Below are 23603 nucleotides of genomic sequence, written 5' to 3'. Positions count from 1 at the left end.
CTGACATAGACGTCTCACTCCCCCTTTGGTCCGTCACGGCCCTATATGAAGGAACGTGTTTACGTTTGAGCCGGTGGTTGATATGTAAATGCGGCGTGTTGAAAAGGCGACGGGCAGATGCTCCTCATTGTAGCCTCTTCACACTCTCTGGTCTCTTTTATACTGTGCACAATCGTACGCACTGGCCGAACATGCTGGGAAACGCCCCGCGCCTCCCACCACAGAGGGAGGATACTGTAATGTTCAGACTAGACACATTCTTATTTTGGGAGTTTGGGAGTGAATGTTATAAATTAAATTAACTGCATTTCATAACATCTAAACAAGGCTAAGGTGTCCTAAAGTAGTTTAAAAGCATAAATAAAAAATTGAAAGGACCTTTAAAGTTATGGACAAAATCAGCCATGTTTTTTGTGAGCATAGCAGAGCTCATAGATTTACAAAAAAGTAAACAAGAGAGCCAATAACTCTTCATTACTATAGTTACAGAGTCAAAATATCTTTCTGTGTTGATGACTCCTCTCAAGCCTCTAGGGGGCCCATCAAAAAGAATGCAGCTTTTCCACTTGCCTTTGAAGAACTTTTATTTTATGAAATGTATATTAAAAAATATGGCATAAGAAAATCACCATTAGTTTCCTCCAAACAGACCATCTCTTATGAGTCCACTTCAAAGCGAAGGCCAGGTTTATGATCATCTTTCGTCTTTTTGGATGGTTTTCAGAGCAATTAGATAATTGCGTTTTGGACCTCTGTTTCAAAACACTAAAACATTTTGTATTACATTAACAGCTTGTCTATAAACCCCAGAATATAGCACCTGTGATCCAGACACAGTGTAATGAAATGAAGTCTGTTTCCCAAAAGCAAAGCCCGCTCGGACAGGACAGAGTGTTGTGTAAGCGTCACATCGAGGACCAGCCAGTTCTCAGGAGAACCATCTGGAATCATCTCCATCATCATCCTCTTTATAAAACATTCCTTATTGATTTAAAGTCACAGCTCCTGCCCTCCATCACAGCGTGCTCGATACTGGCTGTATTGCATCACTGCGGCTGTAGAGAGAAGAACAGATCGTGGGCCCATTATGAGGCGCTCTGTACATTGTTGCACACATCAGTCCGGTCTGGCTGAGACTGTAGTGCCATAGAACACTGATATTTCCCTCCATCAGCAGTAGATGGATGACTCCGGTGAGGCTGTAATCTGCTGTTAAAGATTTGTTGGCCTGTGGAAGTGGGGCCTAGCATTGAGATGCCTGCTCTGATTTATATGCACTGGCACGGCGGCACAGGCAGCGCACTATCTGCAACGCAGATGCTCCGCGCCCTTGTATTAGGCCGTATATTTCACCTGAAATGAGAGCGCAGGAAGGTCATGTCCTCGAACCCTCTGCCTCCCTGTCTCCCAGTCTTTTTAATGTCCCTGCGATCCCACTCCTCACCTGACACATAATATACACCCGCAAATAAAAGATAACTTTAATTTCTCTGAGAGCCAAACACACCAATGAGCTCCCCTGCCTCAGAATCCACACAAACACGGCTGAATTCCAGTCTGTCAGCCCATATAATATACGAGGTGGAGATTACACAGCTACCGATACAATAAATTAGACTGATGGACAGAATTATGCCCAGTGCTTCCTGCTCTCCCCAATGACGCACACTACGTTAGCACAGGCTGACAATGAGCGTGATTTAGCACCGCGACGAGTGGAAAAGGGAAAACAGAGCGCCTAGGCCCGGGCTCTGGCCTCCCGCCTGGTGAATAAAACCAGCTTTAATTCAGCCGCAAACATGTCGCCATTAAACCACTAAGGCTCGTAAATACGGGCTGATTTATTAGCCAACAACAAAGCCCATCAGTCTGGCCAAGGAGAGGCCGATTGTTTGACAGAAACTTGTCAAGGAGAGAACGGCGGGGGGGGGGATAGTGTGTCGTATTCTTGCTAAAGCTCCAGCCCCTAAACCTGACCAGAGACAGAGGCAGAGAGCGGCAGATGTGTGGACTCCACTCTCCCCGTGTGACAGAGCAGATAAACAGGCAGCACAGGAAGAGGAGGAGAGAGGAGGGAAAAGAGGGAGTGAGAGACCTGTTTAAATGACTCAAATTCAGAATATATTAGTTTGAGCTGGTGCGACTGGTCCTGATTTAGTTGTGTGTTGGCTTATTTGACTTGTTCCCGAATGTTCTCTTTGTTCTCACAGTGTAGTTTTGCTTTTGTTATTTGTAAAGTAACAAAGTCAATAGAGTGTTTGAAGAGGAGAAGATGTCAGGGAGGTATAGTGATGGAGGGATGTAGAGAAGGAGAGTAAAAAGCAAAGAGTGGAGGAGTTAAGGAGGTTAGGGAGCAGGAGCTGGCACGGCCTGGTCTCATTTATCTGACTCAGACAGATTAAAGAGAGAGGAGAGAGAAACAAAGTTCCACTGGCTTAATCAGCCGACAGGCCGCTACACAAGACACGATAAATCAGAGCTCAGCCCGTCCAACAGGAGGAACAGGAGATGTCCACTGCCAACTGTGGGATCTCTTACATGAACGCAGGCTGTGAACACTGCGGACATGCAACTGATACTGTGCCTATTGTTTAAGCTCATAATGCTGTCTGAGAGGAGGTCACCTTTTCTTCTTTGTCCGTGACAGTCCTGTGTTATGTTTATAGGTCAACACATTTGGACATTTTAGCCTTGGTACTTCTTTTAAGCCTTGGTAGTGTGACGTAGAATAGCCTCCTGCTCTCCTGTTCCAGTGTTCACGAGTGCAACAAGCTAAAGGAAAAAAATGGCAGCCGAGATGATAAGTTAGGTCATGTGAAGGTGTGTGGAACAAACTCAGAAGAGCTCCATCACAACACGAGTTTCGACCTCTGTAGAAGAACTTTACAACAACATTAAAAAAGTTTATTTTGAACTGCACAGGACTTGAGTTGTTGAATAGATGTGTGATTTCTATGTTTATGTTTGTTTTTAATGGCTTTATTCCACAAGTTTGAGCATAATGATTGGCTCCGCGACCATCCTGCCGGTGTATGCAATCGATCTGCTGCTATTGTGTACCGCAGACACATTGTTGTACATTAGGGAGTGCGACGGTTTATTTTTAGCGCGGGCTGGAGCTGTGTTGTGCGTAAACAGGACAAAGGCACATGAAGCCCTGTCGTCTCCCCTCTCCCCTGTGTGGCCACAGTCAGGACTGAGCCGGGCCGGACAGGAACAGGAAGAGGCACACATATCCCTGTGTCATTAGTTCAGCGTGGGGTCAGCGCGGGGCCACTCGCACCCATGATTACACCCCTTTGATTTATCTGCTGTGGAGCCCGAAACACAGATAAATCTCCAGCTCATCCCGCCGTGGGATCCTTAGCTCCTGATAAACGGCCCAAGCTGAACAAACAAGCGTCAGCCCCGTCTCTCCCTCCGCCGGCCCGCGAACAGCACTCTTACATTATGAATAATGCATCTGCAATTGCCGCTCCGTTAAATGTGTATATTTTCTTCTTAAATGGCAAAGGTGCTGCTATGATCTGCCTCCAATCGCCGCTCGGTGATGGAGTGCGGCGACGGCAGAGGTTGGCGGACATTTTGTTTAGTGCTTGTAAACTTTATTTCCTCGCCCCGGCTGTCGTCCTCCAGCGTTTCCACATAAATATACTTTATGCAAATACGCCGGGGGGGTTAGCTTGAGCCGCGCTCCCGTGTAGATATTGGCCTGTCTGCCACTTTATGACAAAGTTTAAGATCATTCATTACCGTGACCCCCGTGGTAAATTCACTTAGCGTAAAATTGCCCCCCGCTCTCCTGTTCCCGTGTAAGATGTGATCACGAGTGCATTTTTAACTTAATTAATTGCCCGTTTCTGTTGACAAGAAATTTATGCAGTAATAATTTGCGGGGAATAGATGCGCGGTGCAGGAAATGAGATATCCATCAGGGCGCTCGTGTTCCGCCAGCTGCACCGCGGCTAATATGAAAGTATTTCAGGCTGCTCCGACCCGCTGTTTGCTCAGTCAAGATTATATATACCCAGGATCCACTGGCTGCCTCAGAGGCGCTCATGGAGGTCTATGATAACAAAGACTAGGTGATTTATGGCCTGCTGTGAAAGCACAACTTGATGAGATTAAACAATTTCATAGCACGAGTGTTTCTCCGAGGGCCTTCTGATTTGTGGCAGGCGCGCCGACAGTAAATCAGCTTTATATATCTGAGAGCATGCTCAGCAAAGGAGTGCAATTACTGGTTAGGACAGCTACTTTTTATTTAATTCTGATCCCGGCTCTGTCTCTGTTATCCCGCACCTGTCAGCGAGCCACTCACCTTCAGAAGTCCTTCTGAGAGGAGGGGGCCATGTCCTGCACAGACTCATACAGGTGGAACACTGTGGTGATGAGAGGCTCTCACTCTTCCAGGAATTATCCATTGTAGCAGAGGTTTGGACAGAGTTTGGCAGCCCTGGCTTTTAAAAAGCAACGGACACCGATTCAAATTTGTTGAATTGCATATCCCTAAAAGCAGTGTTGGGGGTAACACATTACAAAAATATATTACTTTTTTCAGTTATACTTGCATTATTCATTCAATCCATACTTGGTGGTGGTAAGCTACTATTGTAGCCACAGCTGCCCTGGGGTAGACTGGCGGAAGCGAGGCAACCAGTCTGCACCCTGAGATCCTCCAACCACCACCACTCACTCAACATTCACTAGGCTTCCTGATGATCCCAAACAGTCTCCCATCTGAATACCGCCCAGGTACTGCTGTTTAGCTTCCGTGGTCTGACGGGATCGGGCAGAGCAAAGTATGTTTAGTAACACAACATATATACTATAATATTATATTTGTCATTACAATTTTAGTAACTCAAGTTACAAGTGCATTCAAATGGTTTGTATTGATCCAATGAAATAATGTCACCTCCCCCAAATAAAATGCAGCACCAAATCAAGTTGGACACTGGTGTATAAGATCTTGTGTGTAGTTAGTGTCGAATGGGGGAAAGCGAAGGAAAAGAAAATCTAGCACTTTTGCTCGGTGGCATTATTACTATTTTCAGTTAATATTTTGCCAAAAGTAACTCAGAAGTAGCTCAAAGTAGTGCAATTCAGTTACATTTTGGAAACAGTAATATGTAATACAAACAAATTACATTTTTAAAGCTGTAACTATATTAGTAGAATATATTACAACTTTAAAGTAACTTGCCCAACACTGCCGATAAGTAAAACCTTCTGTCGGTTATTCACGACAAACTGACCGTTCACTACAGTATTTACCCTCAGTGAACAGCAGGGGGAGTGAGTTCAGGATCAGGAAAGACAGGAAGAAGTGAACTTTTCTTCACAGTCACCTTGCCTTTAACTGTGATTCCGTGTCTTGTGTCCATTCATGTAATTGGTTTATTCTTTAATAACGTTAACAATCTATTAGGCCAGCCAAGCTTCACTATTACATGAATAATTCATTAAGGTTCCATTAACAAGGTGTGACTAGTGGTGGCTCATAAACCCTGCTTACTTACTTTTCTATGCAAAAAAAAAATGCAATTCTGGAGTGAACACAAAAGCTTCTGTCAAGATAGGCTCCATACTGAAAACAATTCTAGCACTGAAATAATCATAATTTGTTGGCTTCAAAACCTGAACCTGGACCACCACCTTGTGACATCAGCAGGTGGAACAGTGTTTTGCTCTTGAGAAAGACCTAAATTGAACATATTACTGCATAGGATCAATTAAAGGTATGTTATTCATGTCAAAGTCACAAATCTCTCTTTAAACCTATCCCCATAATGCTCCGACATCCAGGGAAGCATCCCTCCGTGGCGCTCAGATAGCAGTCCATTGTGAGTGCTTTGTTCTCCTGCTGCGGCCCTGTCTGGCTAAATGGAGTAGGCAGAGTGTAATTAGAGCTCGGTGCCATAAAGATGACATGGTGTAATGATACAGCTTACAGGCCCACAGAGGCTTGTGCTAGCACCCGCCGGATCTGCGTCGTCTGCCCCTGACTTATGATAGGTGAGGGAGATGACAGTGTTAGCATGCAGGCGCACAGATGTGGAAGGGAGAGGAGACGTCAGAGCTTTGAGGGGCACGCCAGAAAACATTTGTCGCACCTGTTTACGCACACACACTCAGAGATGTAGGTTTCAGTTTTGTACTTTGGTTATTATATTTGCTGTTGGTTCTTCACAAAAATCTGGCTGACATAAAACCTGTCGCCTTAAACAAAACAAAACCAAAAATATAGACTTTAGTAGCTTTCATTCAGCTACCTGGATGTCTCAGAATGTGCATTGTTTTACTGACTGACATCACAGTATTTGCATGAACTGACCAGTGGGGGCGCTCAGAATTTACAAACAATAAACAAAAGCTAGACTTGAACTTCATGAGTCAAAACATTCTTATGAAACATGACACTCATAGTATCACTTCCTGCTGGTACAATCATGAAACAGCTACGCTTATACTGGAAACAATCACTTTGTTTAACTAATGTCAAATAGTCTGTAAAATAACTATTATCATTAAAGGAATTGTCCATGAGTATGTCCCATTGCCTTCTCAAGCCCATTTGGCTGCATTCGGCAGAAATAATTCTATTTTTGGCCTCATTTGCAACAATTGATATCAAGTTTACAAAACAGCGCAGGAGTAGCTCTTTCGAAGTAGCTCCCCAAAGGCCTTCTACATTCCTTTATTAGTTTAAGTGTGACGAATCTTGCCTTGGTGAAACAACTCATGTGTATCAAGCCACATTTAAAGACAGAGTTTCTCTTTGTGCAACAAATGATTCCTTTTTGAACATGATAATCACAAATATGTGTCTCATTGGCCACATTGGTCATAGTAAAGTGAAGTTATTTTAATATTTTCTCCAAATGACAATGACTTATTTCTACCTTTACCATAAAAGCTATACTATCACCACATAGCTCCTCCTGTCATTGCTGTTTGACTGTCCATTTGCATCATTATGATATAATTACATGATCAGCCTATGTTCATCTTGAGCACTGTGCACTTTTCCGATGGTTTTGAAGTTGTGTTAAATGTTTCACGGTGGTGCATCTGCGTCCTCACCTTTTAAGATGTGAGTTGTGCGTCTGTCTGCATTTCTCCCCAACTAAAAAAAAAAAAAAGAGAGAAATAACATCAAGAGATCTCATTATTTCGACACATCTCTCCCCTCTCCTCCTCTGTTCTCTCCGCATGCCTTGAGTCAAAGTTAGTTTTCAATCTCGGCTGTGATCTGTCTTCCTGACGCCAAAGGAAAAGCCAATCGCAGTCTTGGTAGTCAAACGCGCACCGCACTCTCTTAAGCATTGCTAAGTAACCTTCAGCTCTGACTCGTGTGAAGAGCTAATTTCCTTTAAGTTCACGTGTCACTTTTGGTGGCGCGCTCTTCAAATGTCTCAGGGCGTCTAATTGCATAGGAAACACAGGGAGACAAGTCGGTGTGACAGGCCCGCTCGGAGACTCTTCAATTATTTAACATCCTACAGTGTGGAAAACAGCCCTGACGTGAGCCTCAGCCCCTAATCGCAACAGAAAGACTCATGATATGTCACAGAGGCGGCTTACCCGGCTCCTGGATGTTTGGGAGATATGAAAATATTTAGTTTCACAGCTTAAATGAGGCAAGAGTCTGACAAAAATCAGCACACTCGGATCAAAACAGTCGTAACTTTATTCTCACTTGTTTGGAAGATTCCATAAACATAAAACATGAGGAGTCAGGATTAGAGTTGAGATCGTTGGTCAGATTTATAGTTTTCTATCGTGCTACAGTGTATAATAACCTCTAAGTCTTAGTCTGGTGTTTTGTAACGGTGGTTCTTTAAGATACATTCAGGTAAACTATGATGTTTTTTGGGTATATATTAGGGCTGGGACGATCCACTTTTGTCACGGTCCGACATATTACGATACCCAGGGGCCGATCCGATATATATTGCGATACTGTAAGTAATTATAAGAAGTGATATGTTTACCTTAAAATGTGTAAAAAGTCATGTGTCTAAAGTTTATAAACCAAATGCCATTTGACTTTTACTGAAGTGTTTAGATTGAAAAGTGCATTAGCACAAAATGTAACTGTTACTGGAAAACAAAGTAGTGTATGATAAAAAATACCTCCAAACACAAGTATTGACAGTATTGCGATACTTGACAAAGTATCGATACTTGGTATTGCAGCACAAAGTATTGCGATCCAAGTCTGATCCGATATTTTGTCCCAGCCCTAGTACATAAAACCACTGGAGAAAAGCCATTCAGGCTTCGATTTCTTAAGTATAATTAAAGATCCTAAAATATATGGACGTTATCATCAGCATCACTAAAGTTGTCTCCATGTCTTCTGTTGGCAGCACTAGCGAGCATATATAAAATGAAAACTACAGGGCCTAAAACCAATCCTTGTGGCGCACCACACCTTATTTATACTGGAATAGCAGAAATACTTGACATAAATGGCCTGTCTTTGAGATTTGTTACATATTCTATTGTTTAAGTACATTTTGCTTTTCTTTAAGAAAAATATTCTAAGCTAAGATCAATTTCAGCGAGACTTATTCCTACTGTCCCAACAGGAAAAAGCAAATATTAAATTATACCATGTTCCATATTGGTATTAAGTTTTACTACACATTTTGTACATCAGAGTCTAAAGTTGAGCCCATAAAGGTCCCACATTAACACTAAAAAAGAGTAACAAACTTTTCTGGCATTGGTACAAAGGAAGAATTGCTTTTGGTGATTTTCATCTTCATTCAAAGTAGTCATGCCTTAGAGAAACAACATTTCCTCCTTACTGCAGTTTTACAATAAAAAGCTTGTGAACTTACTCTGAGATGGTATCTTGTAGTCCGTGCGAATGGAAAGGTCACAGCTGAATGGGAATCGCCCCGGGCTAATTGTAAGTGTACCTGTAATACTTGTGCCTCCTCAGTCTGAATCACTCATTACACTTTTCTGCAGCAGGCGCTCACTGAAAGGTCGAGTGACTTTGAAAAAGTCCAGCTCAAAACAAACACAGCCTTATTACCATCAGAGCAGTGCTACGGATGATTAACGTCCAGCAGCTCTCGACCTTTGCTCTGTGCGGCTCAGCGGCCATGTTGGCTCCGTGTGCCTGCCTCGAGCCAAACATCGGCACTGCTCTTGTGATCACTGATCATATGATACATTTACTACCACAGCAGAAGCAGCTCACTGAAGGAAAACTGGTCAATCATTAAACAGTGGCTCACAGTGGCCCCGCTGTGCATAAAGACTGCTGCTCTCGCCACCGCTACTTTAACTGCTCTGCCATTACCAAAGCAGGGATTATTAATGCGCTTCAAACGGTTATTTAAAACACAATCCTTTCTGCGCTCCCCAGACCTCCATTATCAGGGTCAGAAAGGAAACTGGAGACTAAAGAACTGAAATATGTCTCCTGGTACTCCTTTCACTGTGCTGAATAAGTCTGCTTGTGATATAGTCAATACACATTTTTTTCCCCAAGAATGTTAACATCAGCTCACTTATCTTCTCTTTGATAACCCACTTTGTAAATGCACAAGAGTCAAATGCAAAGACGAGTTCAGGGAGTGTTTTAAAAGCATTTCATCACTGCCCTAACATGCTGTAAGTCGCTGCAAGCTACTCTTACTTATTTGTTTTTCTCGCTCTCAAAGTGTTGTATTGTTTGTAACCCTGAACTTCACAGGCGCGAGACGACGCTGATAAAATATTCCATCTGCGGGAGAACTAAAACGTGTCATGCCGGCATTAAGCGTTGACTCCAATAAGTTCACAAGTTGCGTCTCCTCTGATCTGCCGCGTGATCACAAAGACGCTCCGGTTGGCGCAGACAAGAGCAGAAGAAAGTTCCTCGCACAGACACAAAAGAGCGATTTTGATTTAGACCCAAAGAGAAAACGTATCAAAAGGCATTTTTATACATGTCTTTGGCGAGCGCGAGAAGAGGGGAAAAAAAAGAAAAGAAAAAAAGCAAGAATGGTGTCAAGAGCAAACAAAACAGAAGGCTTGTTTCTTCCAACAATTGCTTGAAGCTGCGTCCTGCCTGTCAGCCCCTCCCTCTCCCCTCGGAGGCACACGGGACAGGCCCGATGGTCCGGCCCGACGCTTAGCAACGGCATTCCTGCGCTGTCCTAAGTAGCAACGCGCCTCTGGCTGAACTCTTTGATGTGGCTGTCAGGACGCATTTATTTCCTTTTAGCACTTTGTCCGCTTGTCCAGATGTATAAGAGATAAGGCGCCCGCTGTTTACACGGCTCCCTCCGCGACCCGCGCTGTAATTAGATTGTATTGCTGGTCAGTCTTAAGGAGCAGGTGAGGTGAGGCCAGGCAGGAGCCAGCTGTGTACAGATCAGCTGCAGGCTACAGGAATGCCATGGAAGTTTATACTTTCATGAGCAACGCTACAGTGCTGACTATGATGCGCAAATGTGTCAGTATTACAACTTAAGGTCGCTTTGATCCAAATATGGTCATTTCCTTTCTGGGAGACAGCCGCGGCTAAAGACAGGAGAAATGAGATGTAAAAAAAAGTTTTCTTTACACTCTTGTAACAATGTCTCCACTTTACTAGCTCCAAGAAATTCCAAATTTGTACTTATTATTGTTGTTTCTTTTCTTATTTTTAGATATTTTTACATTTGGCATTTTACAAGCTGTCTATCCTGAACACTCACTTTTACAAAACCTAAACCAAAGATATCAAAAGTCCACTCTGAAAATGTTTTCAACTAAATAAAACCATACATTTAAACCAGGCGTTACTGAAAATATAATGCCTTATTTTTATACAGTATGAAAACATGAAATGACAGATAACTTACCATACATTTTTCTGTACATGGTTATATCAGCAATACGTCGGTCGAAGAAGTCACATTTACCAGTTATTTTGATGGATCTCGTTTGAAAACCACAGAACAGCCTCTCTCCATTGGGATTCACCATGTGTAAAACCTTGCAAACCCTGTAGTTTTGACTGATCCTATCCTACATATTGGGTGAAATGTCCCGCAGTATGGCTTAAAAACTGACCCTTTGTTATTGACACTCTTCATTACTCTAGTATTCACTTCCTGTAAATGCGCGATGAGTTACTTTCTGAAACTTTAGTGAAGTTTGTGTCACTCAGATCCCACCAACTCCTGAGACGTCCCGCTGTGGAGGTGTTGTGCGGTCTCTCTCCTCTCTGTCTCGTCTCTTTCTCTCTCTCTCTGGTGGTTGGAAGCCATAATCACCGTTGCCTGTGGGTTTATCAGCTTTTATTCGCATAACAACGCGGACAGACAGCAGCGGGGTGATGTATTATCCAGTGGGGGGGATCATCTTTCATCATGACATCCAACACAGCTTCTTCTACTTCTCCTCCCTGCCAACACCCAGTTCTCCTGCCTTTCTTACACATTTCCCTATCCACTTGCTTTTACTTGTTGTTGTTGTGTGTGTGTTTTTTGTTTTTTTTGCATAGTCTGAAAATCCTGTGTAAATTGGCGGCGCATTACCATAAGCGGTGTCCGTAGCTCGCTGCGCGCACAGACAATGATGACGGGAGCACTCAGCATATGCCCCCGGCCCGGCAAATTAAAACAATGCTCAGCCTGATGAGCTGACTAAAGTGGACAGCAGAGGGAGAGGGAGGGGGAGAAGGGGCTGTGGGAGGACGGGCAGATAGGTGACACAGCAGCACCTCCCCCTGGACAGAGCAGGAACTGTCGTGAGCAGGTTTGTTTACACTGGTGAGAGGGGATTGGGGGCAGAGTTTGTGCTATAATAATTGATCCTGACTCACTATAAGGACAGTAAATGACCAGGAAACATTGTTAGCATTTTTCCCCCTTTTTATTTCTTAACCCGGTAAAGATTAGTGCTTCTCATGCACCAAAACAAGTTCCATACAATTTTTTTTTTTTTTTGCAAGGCCACAGACTCTTGGCAACCAACTTCTCCAAATAAAGCTTCCCAGAGACTGTCAACAACTTTTTTTTTTTTTTTTTGCTGTTGCTAACATAGTTTTTGTGCAATGATCCAAAACATTACCTTTCAGCAATCTATAAATAATTATAAGTTCTTTTTATCTGTCTGATTTATTTGGTGGTATATATGTTCTTGACATTTTTTCTTAAACCTTTACAATTTGCAGATTTTTCTTCACTCTATTTCTCATAATTTTACTGTCCATGCCTTCATACAGTATGCATGTGCTTTTATGGAGGGTCCTGGCATGTGTGTGTGTGTGTGTGTGTTGGGGGGGTCCGCCTGATGGATGTGGTGTGCTCGGGCTGAAGCTCCTTGGGAGTAAGTGACAGCACAGATGTGGAATGGACTGCTTTGTTTGATCATCTCCCGGTGATTCTGCAGAGCTCCAGTGCGCTGGACAACTGCCTGGGAGGTATAGGAACCCATTTACAGACAAATTTAAGCAACTTCCCATTGCATTGTTGGGCCATAGAGGCGTCTCCCCAGCGCTAGTCCTCCCTTCTCCTCCTCCGGCCCGTGGGTGGCAACAAGGAAGATTAATTGTGGGCAAGCTGCGGGATTTTGTGGTTCAAGAAAGGATAGGAGAGGCCCAGCGCTGTGATCTTTCATGCGGGCGGAGAGAGGAGGCAGGCAGGCAGGCAGGGCTCTGTCAAATAAAGGGCTCACACCTCCTGTCATGAAAGCCCAGTCAGATGTTTTCTTTCATTGGCATAGCATTGGCACAATGGACAAACCGCAGTACTGGTTTAGCAGGGCCATGCTAGAGCTAAAGTAATGAAAAGAAGGATGTTACTGTGTGTTTTGTTTTTCTTTTAAATAGGGCTGGATTAAATGTAATGGTGGACAACTGACAGAGACCTTTTTATAAAACCAACAGTGTAAACCTCTTTGTTTTTGCCATTCGTTTTTCACAAACATCATTTTATGAACGTTTTTTTTTACCGACCGCAAACCCAGAAGTAGAACTGATGCACTCTTAGCTAGTTGTTGTTAGCATTACTGTGCTGATAAAGCTCTGCTGTGAATGTGCCTGAAAGTGAGAAATGAGTTTGGACCACAGCTAACTCAAACTTTGAAAATGAAAAATACCGGATTTGTAATACAATGATGCATCATATTAGGGTTGGTTTTGTGTTCAAGATATACTATGCGGAAACCATATGTTTACATACACTATATAAAAAGATACTTATGCATTTTTTGTCACTGTCTGACATAAAACCAGAATTAACTTTTACTTTTTTAGGTGAATTAGAATTAAAAAAAAAAAAAATCTATTTGCTAAATGCCTGAAGAATGAGAGACAGATGTTTGTTTGTTTTTTATTACTTTCTACAAAGTCAGAAGTTTACATACACTAAAATTACTATACTGTTCCTTTAAACAATTTGGGAAAGCCCAGATGACAATGTCCTGACCTTGGAAGTACAAGTCTGGTTCATCCTTGGGTGCAATATGTGTCTTTTTATATAGTGTATGTAAACGTCTGGTCACTGTATATTGGTAACAGCATAACCTTTTGCTCTATCATCACTTTATTAATTCTGCAAATACACAATATTTTTAGCTATAAAAAATGCTCCCTCAATGATCTGTTGGCTCAATTCCCTTTCTAAATACATTATATATTTGTGAATGTGTGAATAATTCTGTTTTTATCAACTGTGATTTCTTCATTCTCCTCTGAAACACAGCAATGTAGCATGAACTCTACAGTATCAGTTGATTCTGTATATTGTGACAAACATACATTGTAGACTCAATAGTTGTACCATTTGATCTTGTAAGTCCACAGTGTTTGTGCTGTACAGTATGATTTTAATGCTGTGACTTGAAAACCAGACCAAACATAATAGAAAGTCCTAATATATACTACAAATATGCATTTGTTTTGATTTGTCCTTATGTCACTGTAAGCCTACTGTTTATTGGAACTTTAACCAGGCTTGGAAAAACTGCCAAGCCGGCGCACCCAGTCATCGAAAACAACATTTCTATCTCTGAATATTTCTCCAGCCAAAAGCCCGGTCCGGAGGCATTTGCAGTGAGCTCTCAAAACGCTCTTATTTAGCCATTTTTCTCCCGCTGTAATATGAGACACATGCTGTCCGGCCCTAATGCCTTTCAGAGATGCTATCAGGGCGCACATTATGTGATCGTTTTCAATTCACAGCACTCTCTTTGCCCATGAAGAATATGGTTCCATTTAAACAGTGCGGGCCGCGCCATTTCTCAAGGTTATGCATGGCCATGTAGAAGGAACAACAATAAAAAAGTGGGGGGAAATGCAGCGCGAGACCAACGGCTAATATGTATCTGTCACTCGATGATTAAAGGCCCGGTGAGTTCCTTCGTGCGGGAAAAGGAAAGTATTTTTGCAAAGGCATCAGATAGGGCCGTGTCATGATAAAGTGCCCGCTCCGGCCGCTAAAAGGCTCGGCGGAGGAAGAGGATGTTTTGGACCTTGAGAGCGCACGCAGGAACAACAATGCAGCAAACTCTTGACCTGTTTGGGAATGTCTCCTCCGCCGCATTTGTCACCGACGCCGCTCCACACTCAGGCAGCTTTAAATTGTAGATGGCATTTATTTGGCAGGTTGACCCCACACGGCAGGGCTACATTGTGCGTGAGTGACGGCTAGCCTTGGGTTGACCAGCGCAGGGGGGGTCACGGCCGGGTGGGGGTCAGGACCTCTGCCTAGCCGCCGTGCCGTCGAGCAGGGCATCAAAGCCGAGCAGGAGGTCCACAGCGTGGGAGGAGTGATAAATCCTCACCTGCCACCCGCAAACGCAAGATCCACAGAAAGTCATAAACCACAGGAGGGGGGAATCCTAGTGTTCAAAAAACGGACATAAACGCAAGAGAGGGGAACATTTTATGCTACGTTGCAATTTCAGTATCCAAAACTTTTACCATCTTCCAACACAAGCTAAACTGTAATGTTTCTGCCTTTCTTTTTGCAAGTTCTACTTTTTCAGTAAACTTTGCTTTGGAGAAAAGGCTAGGCTAGCTGTTGTTAGCATTAGCGTGACAGTAAAGCTCCCCTCTGCCGCTACTAACCCTTTTAACTTACTTAACTTTTAGCTACTCACTTCCTTGGTCTTTGTGTACTTAAACAATCACGTACAGAGCCTAAACGAATATTAGAAGAATTAATAGAATATGAAATGGCAAAGTAAGCTTCTAGTTTGGTTTTCCCACAGTGACTCATCTAATGTTCCCCTTTTCACTTTGCTATGTTGATTTCATTCTTCTTTCTCAAGTGCATAAATACTTAAAACCCCAAAGTGATCGTACTAATTTCTCAATTTTTGTTTTTGCTCTCCTCACGTAGCCGTCGGCTGATGCCGCCCTGGACAGTAACCCTCTGCCCTACACGCCTCTGCCCCGGGGGTCCAGAGACGGACGCAACCACAGAGGTAAGAATTCAACTAGAGAAATGTGGGAATGAATGGAATGGTGGAACATTTGAGCTGATTGGTCTGATTAGAAATGTGTGGCAGTAAAAAGCTTCACGCACCAGTACATGGGTCGACCAGAACACGAGACGCTGTGTGAAGAATATGTTTTTCCAAATGTTTTTCTGCTCATATCAGATGATTGGAGTTGTCACCCTGCTAAATGAGTGCGCACATGACCCTTGTCGCCGCTGTCATAATTTATTGGCAAAAACAGTTAAAGGTTAAGTCGGTCTTTCCTCAATAAGCTCCTCTTTGTGTTGCGTTTCCTCCCCAACAACTGCTCCGGACGCATCCATCACCGCTACTGTCTGTACTGACGCTAAACACATGGGAGACACTCTGACACTCATGTGCTCACTGACCAGATATTTGACCGTATTCAACTTAATATAACACTTTTGTGTGTTAGCAAAGAGAGACTTGGGATATACGCTCATATATTGATAGTCTATTTGGTTTTCTTGTGTTTCTATGCAAAGTAATGACGTACTCCTTCTATATATTACACACTGAAGAGGAAAGTAGCTTTCTACAGGGTTTCCGCAGGGTATTAAAAAGCCTTAAAAGTCATTAAATAAGTTGGGCCAAAATCAAGGCCTTAAATGTCATTAACAATCATTAAATTGGATTGAAAATTTATAACATCGTTCAACAATTTTTACTGTATAAGTTCATGAAAATGCCAAAATGATGGTCTCAATTTGAGACCATCATTTTGGTATTTTCAATTCAACTCTAAATCATATTCTGCTGCAGTTTTGGCTGAAATCTACCACATTTGTTCAAGTTTCCTGCTTTGTCCAATTACCTCCCCTCTTTGATGAAATGTTTGCAAATCCTTAGAAACAAAAAATGTGTCATATTTTTCGGAGTTTTTGGCATAAAAATATAGTATTTGGGCATTAAAAAGCATTAAATTTGACTTGTTTCTGCCTGTATAAACCATGTTCTAAATCCCAGACAAAACATAGAGTTGTTAAAAATGTAGAATGGAATCTTATTAGAAATACCCAAAAGAAAAAATTGGAAATGTATCAATTTGGCCATTGCGAGGAAGAACATACCCAAATAAACACATGGACGTTCCTATAATTTGACTGATATGTTTGTGCCATAGCTTAAAATAACGTTGACATGTCCAGAAAATACCCCTAGAAGATAGATATTTTACAATGTAGCTACGCAATATGCCAGATGAGGGCGCAATGCTGCTTGAACTATCGACTGCCGTGAGAAGGTGGTTCGAATTGACCGTAGAGATTGTAGCAACAGGAATAGCAACCGGTATTAATAGTAATCTGTGCATTGAAGATAGTATGACTACGAACAAGTTGGTAGGAGTGCGCAGACTTTAAAAGGGAGAGAAAAGATTTTGCCGTTTGACGCACATCGGAGTGTGGGATGGTCTTCTCCCTAACCTGCAGGCCTGCAGAATGTTGTACCTTTGCCCAAAACCTCTATATAAAGTCGTGAGAGTCGTGACAGCCTCCAACGATGATGTCTCATGAGTGGACACTGGCAGCGCTCTATTCTTTGTCAAAGCCAGTGCATTTAAAGGTGAGTGGGCTGCGACGCATGAGATATCCTCCCCTCTGTATGAAACGCGCCCCCATTTGTTACTTTTATGATCCAGCTCTGCAGCCTTAGATAACCGAGCTCTCATCTTCGCCCTCTCCATGTCCCCCCCCACCCCCCCGCCTTTTACGCGCTTCAACACTTGTTAAACATACCGGGAGAACAAACGCGTGCTTATACAACAAAGACCATTTTTCACACGCCGATTCCGAACTACTGCTTTTGGGGTTGAGTTTGAGGATACGGACATTTGCACTGGGACAATGTAAGGCATGCTGTGTTGTTGAACAATGTAGCAGCCTCTCTCATGGGGATATAAACAATTTGCTTTGCGTTTGATGGCAGCACTCGGCGAAAGTTGCCAGGAATCAAATAAAACGTATTGTACATTTGCTTACAAAGACCGTAGAAAAGTGATATAGTGGCTTTCTGTCTTTGTACTAGTTTGGTGGAGTTCACTTTTTGGTCTACTTTTGGTGGCTGGCTTTGAGCTTTATGTCAAACAGTGTAGACCATAAATCCTACATTGAGTTGATTGTCCTGGCCTTGTTGCTTTTATTTATTGATGTGTTCATGAAGGGAAAGGGGAGAAGAAGAAAAGATAATTTTTCAAACTGAACAGTGGAACTTTTGTTTTATATTCGGTCAATTTGAAGCGTTTGACAGCTCTCTACTTGAAAAGCTCCTCTTTCTCCTGCTCTTAGTCGTGTGCACACTCCCCCCTCATGTCACCTGTGCAGCAGTCCCCCCCAAAACCACAGTGCCAGAGGTAATTACAACCAGGGGGAGCTCCCAGAGGAGGGGCCGCCTGTCAGGTCACTGCCCAGACTGAGCGCCGTGGCCAAGGACACCACTGTAGGACAAGCACCTATCAGAGGCAGACAATGAAGTAGCCTCATTCTCCTCAGATGGACAACAGATAGACACGAGGAAGATAACAGAGGGCGTAAGGACGCTTGGAAGTGGACTTGTGGAGTGGAGAGTCTGACAGTAGTGCAGTGCACAGAGGCCTGGGGAGCTGCAGCACTGTCACCTCCGCTCTGGGTCTGAGAGCGGTGCCACATGTGCTCAGCCCGCAGTATTGTCTTCATGAACACTGGCCTTCACCACACATTCACCCTCCACACACTGTGCACCCCCACGCTGGGTTATTTATGACACTGTCACTGCTGTGCTGGTGTTCAGAGGAGATGCTCTGATAGATCTAATTATACCTCTACATGTGCACTGATGACTGATATCTACATGTGTACACAAGATGTTAAGGAAAAGTTGAGTCCGTGTGTATATTGGAGTAAATAGTCCATGGAGGTGTGTGTTGGTATCAGATGAAGTGTGAGCAGGCCATCTCTCAGCGCTGACAGCTCCAAATGAAGACATGTCTTTGTAGTGTGCTGCAGTATGCCTGAGACGTGCCTACAGTACCAGCCCTGGGCTGTTTCATCTTGTGTTTCTGGGCCTGCTTCCAGCTACTTTGTATGTATGTAACTTAAATGGTGCACAACTGTTATTAAACTCCCAGAGGAACGCAGGTTTCAAAGCTCAGAAAAAAACGCTCCTTCCTGATGACACCCAGGGGGCGCCGCACATTTGTTTGCCAGTTTACTTTCATTACATGTGGTGATCCGCACTGCGACTCTGCTCTGCAGCCAAAATGGAGCGATGGGAACAGATCCAAAGTAAGAGTAAACTGTTTTACAGTCTCTGCACAACAAATAAACAAACATCTGGAAGCATTCAGAGCGGCCCATTAGAAGGGCTCTGGGCTCTGCCAAAAAGGGCTAAATGATGAGGAATGGGCTGTCGAGAGGCTGCTGGAGACAGGCAGAGGCAGATGACGGAGCTGTGGGTGCTAAGCACTGGCTTTTAGAGCTCAGCTGGGCCCAGACACAGCTCCACCTGCTTCCCCCCCCCTCACCCCTCCCTCCTGCACAGACATCTGTACAGCATGAGTAATGGTCCACTGCAGGACTGTGGGGCTCAAACTTAGTCTGTCATTATGAAGCTGTGACTGATGACTTCATGTTCATCACACCACGCTCCTATTAACCTCCTCCTCCTATTGGAATGAATGTTACAGACACTAAGTTCTCATAGCCCCCATACCGCTTAATGTACAGGCTAATAGGAACTTTATGATCACAGTGTCAACATTTCCCACCTCACACAATAAAGCTTTAACTTTTTAATCAGTTTTCGCAATAATGTGAGAGAAGAGAAAGTTGTATGTGTCCCGTTCCAAATGATCTGTGTTTTATCCCCAGCCCCTCTCCATCGCACTGTTGACTACACATTTGTATCACATAGCCAGTAGGACAATGCTTCTTTATCCAGCGGAGCATATGTTTTTGTGGTTGTTTCCGTGCCTGTCCTCAGTCATCCTTCAGTCCTGTTTGATGTCACTCTATACGTCTGCTGAAAAGTCCCATCAAGCGGGTGCTAATCTCTCCGATCCCCTGCGCATGGAAAGATCTGAGGTCCGTGAGGATAGACAGAGCACCGCTGACGTTCTCCATCGGACATGAACGTGCTCTGCGGTACATTTCAGCGGGCCTGTAATGACTTTAACAGCGCGATGTGTCCCCTGATAAACATCATTCTAGAACTCAAAGACCGCTCCTGGCCAACGCTCAACCCCAATCAGCGCTCTCCTTTCTTTCTTTTTTTGAAATAAAACAAGTTCCCGACATACGCCAAAGAGGATGAAGAAATGTAACTGCATAAGATGATTTACGCGTTTTCCCCGGGGCGTTGACTGATCGGACACTCAGGTCAATGAGGTGCACTGAGAATGGACAGACTTGGGGATGGTATTTAGCTCTGTAAGAAAGGTTTGCCAGCAAAAAACAAACAAACATGACGAGCTAGTTCCTCGGGACGACATGCCAGGGCTGGACTCGAGAAGCTGTCGGAGATGAGTTCCTAATGGGCTGGACTGTAACTGCAGTCTCTGATTCACAGTGATCTTATAAATCAACAGGGTTACAAAATCCATAGCAAGAGAAATGGGGTGTTTGTGTGGGTCGAGGAGATTTTCCACAGTGATTAGGTCTGGTTTGCATGCTATCTCAATAAGATCGTGCTATCATATTATAAATCGTTCGGTTCGGCACTATTGCGGGTCAAGTATCCTGGCTGACATCTGCTTTGTTGAAACTAGAGATGGGTTGAATATATCAATTTTTTTGGTACTGAAACCAGTAGCCTAATTATTTGTATGGTTTTCCTCCTGTTATCCTCCTTTTTCTTCAGTTTGAGCTAGTAGGCAGCAAGAGAGATGATGACCATGGTAATTTCATTATTTCAATGCATTTTGATGTTAAACACATTTGTATGTATTGGACCATCAGCACCATGGTGTGTAGCCATATATATAGGGTCTGTTACTTGGATCAAAACTAAAATCACTATTTCACCAATCTCTCCTCAAAAAATGTGGCTCCAATCCTTCACAATGCGTCTCTCAAATGAGTTGTTAAAAAAAAAAGCTAGCTTCTGTTAGCTAGCTTTTGTTAGCTAGCTGCAAGCTAATATCGCAATTATAACAAACAACAATAGAGTTTTACAAAATGCAAACTCAAAGTCAAAAGGTGCCCCCCTTGTTTACATTCAGATCATCCGAAAAATTAATCCAGTGTAGTGAACACGTGTAGCCACTCACTCCAAAATGCCGTGACGCTGTAAGTGCATCATGAACTTAATTTTAGCTTCCATTCGACACTTGTACTATTTGCCCAATGTCCCACTTGCACCATATATACTCCTCCGGTATAGGGGACAGGCTCTATTTCCTTTATCTGCGCCCGATGATGTGATATTATTCGCGTGCAGAGTGGATTGGCCCGGCAACATGAATATCCATTAGAGCGGCCTATGGAGATGGATGAGGCGCGGGGGGACGCGGCGTAGCGGGCCTGCGATCCTTCATGGCACCTCCACACTGCACTGTACATTCAGACTGATGATAGCAGCTCCTCTCTTTCTCTCTCTTTTGGAAGTAGCTTTATGGCAAGTTCTGTTATTAATAGATCTATTGTTAATTTATGGTTTAGAATGAAGACTCTTCCCTCACATTTCAGCACTTTTTTTCTTTGTAAAAGAAGAAAACTTTTTTTTTTCTTTCTTTTTTTTTACAGCCTATGTGCCCATTTGATCCAAGAAAAGGAAAGACTATATGAAGCCAAATTTGGATTATGGGCCAGACATACTGTAGTTGTATTGGTGAAAGCATAATTACAGCGATTCATACAAAACGAGCTCCCAAAACTGCATTTTGTCAAACTTTTAATCATAGTTTACAGCAGAGTTATAATGTTTACTTCAGCATTCGGAACTTTACCACCAAGGACTTAAAAATCACTTGGAAGTGTTTGCACTGGCATTCTGAAAAGCTACAAATGACTGACACGCCGAAATGAACAGCGGAAAAGGGAATTCTAAATAGTTCTGAAATAAGTCTTTCTGAATAAAATATGGCACAAACATCTCTTTGTGACATATTCCATTTTAATGAGACTTTTCCAGACAAGTAACAAATGTTCTCCATTTGTTTGTGAAGGCTGCGATTTATTATCAGCGTGCCGTGCTGCTTTGGCTTCCCCTCCCAAACCCCTCATGCACTTATATTAAAAGCTAGTATTAGTTTACTGTAACAAGCATTTCTAGACTTTAAATGAAACTGGCTGATTCATCCTCATGCAGATGCACATCCATCATGTCTGAAGTATGATTATTACAGGCTGTGAAGTATTTTCTCAACAGCAGGAAAATATGCAGCCTCCTAAATCTCAATGGTCCGTGACTATTTCAGACAACCTTGTGTTATTTATGACTCGGCAAACTCTGGTCGAACTGCAGGCTTATTAGAAGGCCCAAGAGATCAAAAGACTTTTGGACATTTTAGCCTTATTATTCTCTAAACTTAGGGTGAGACGCCACAGGTGAATGTGGTAAACAGAGATTTAGGAGATACCAATATGAAACTTCTTCCGTATTTTATATAAATATGAAACAAAGTCTTCTGTCATTTAATGTTTTCATATTAAAAAATATATGCATAAAAGTGCCTATATTATCAGTGAATAATGGATCGAAAGGCCTTTGCTCTGCCCAATCCCGTCAGATCTCAGGAGCTACTGTAAGCAGGAAAGGGCCTGGCTGGTACTTGGATGGGAGACCATTTGGGAAACACCAGGAAGCCTGGGTGAAGTGAATGAGTAGGTGCTGGTCGGAGGGGCAGATGTGGCTTCAACAGTAGCTTAAAACCACCGAACATGACGTGAATGACAAATGACGACAGTGTAGCGCTTTGAGAAACTTGGTATTGCAGGCTTGTAAAGCGCAATACAAGTGTTAGCCATTATTATTATTATAAATGTATGGTTTGATTTTGTTGATAAATTAGCTACAAAGATTTTTTCGGAGAAGGGAAGAATTCGATATTTAAAAAGTCTTCTGAAAAACACTCAAAATATTGTTCAGTACATTTCTCTTGATTTTAAGCCTATGATACACTTTTTTCGTCCGCTCTTTCGTCTGTTTGAAATAATTAAAAAATATAAAATCCCTAAAACTGGAGCAAGAAACGCCACAGTTGGAAACATTCCTCATGAAAAAGGATGTTTTTTAAAAGGCTTCCGGCAGCTTGTTCCTGTGTCATATCCAGCGTTTCTCTTATTGGTTGATCCTGTCTGTCAATCATGCCCACCTGGAAATCGCTAAGTTTCAAGTTTCAAGTTTAATGGTTTTGTATAGCCCAATATCACAACAGAAGTCGCCTCACAGGGCTGCACCAAACATTAAGGCAATAAAACAGAGCAATAAATATGACAATTAAAAGTTCAGGTGAATCCAGGCAAATATAATGTCCAATAGGTGGTAGCGACGAGCGGCACGGGTGTCCCCTGTCCTTAGACTCTCCAGCACGGAAAGGAAAAACTCAAAAACCTAAGATTCCGCTCACTCCCAGCCTTCATGTCTCTGAAAATACATGTAGCAGGTTTTTTCATACCGCGCATTTCGTACACAAGGCAACTCAATGCGCCGAGTTTGGCAGCCAGACAATTCATGCTTATGTGTTTACATATCGATATTAGTGAATTATTATGCATGGAAATGACAAAGGAGTGCCACAATGTTTTCTTTTTTTCCTGGTGTGACTGGACAAAACATCTTCAAAAAGAATTATAAAGGGTGAGTTTGCTGTATTTTAATTCTGACATTAAAATTAAGTTAAAGGCGAAAACTAGCAAAAACCTCAACATTGGCCACTGCGTGAAAAAACAACGTTATGTTTTAAATCGAGTTTTATTTTCTGTATGTTAAAGGACATTTAATCACCAAGAACAGTGTTGCTCTGCATTCTTTTGTTTGGTTTGAGTGCCCTCTGATGTCGGTCTCAAACTGAAAAAATACAAGCATACATTTTTACTAACGGCATGCTGACAAATGGTAGAAATTATCTACAGCTGCTTTGAAACGTAGAAAAGTACCACCTCGTGACATCAGCAGGTGGAACAAAGTGTTAGGATTGCCCCAAAATGCTCGCCTGAAACGAAATG

At 42.8% G+C, this 23603-nt stretch overlaps 1 protein-coding gene across 1 annotated transcript in view; it reads left to right on the top strand.

Annotated features, from left to right (window-relative positions):
• The window catches only part of lrmda (leucine rich melanocyte differentiation associated), a 246246-nt gene that overhangs the window by 201038 nt on the left and 21605 nt on the right, over positions 1-23603 (top strand). The window contains exon 6 of the mRNA XM_079559998.1: positions 15342-15426. Coding sequence (XP_079416124.1) covers positions 15342-15426 — 85 coding nt within the window. The remainder of the gene's footprint in view (positions 1-15341; positions 15427-23603) is intronic.

This window comes from Gobius niger (genome assembly GCF_951799975.1).
Source record: "Gobius niger genome assembly, chromosome: 7".
Classification (NCBI taxonomy): domain Eukaryota; kingdom Metazoa; phylum Chordata; class Actinopteri; order Gobiiformes; family Gobiidae; genus Gobius; species Gobius niger.
Note: the sequence above shows the minus strand (reverse complement) of the source record. Positions and strands in the feature narration are given on the sequence as shown.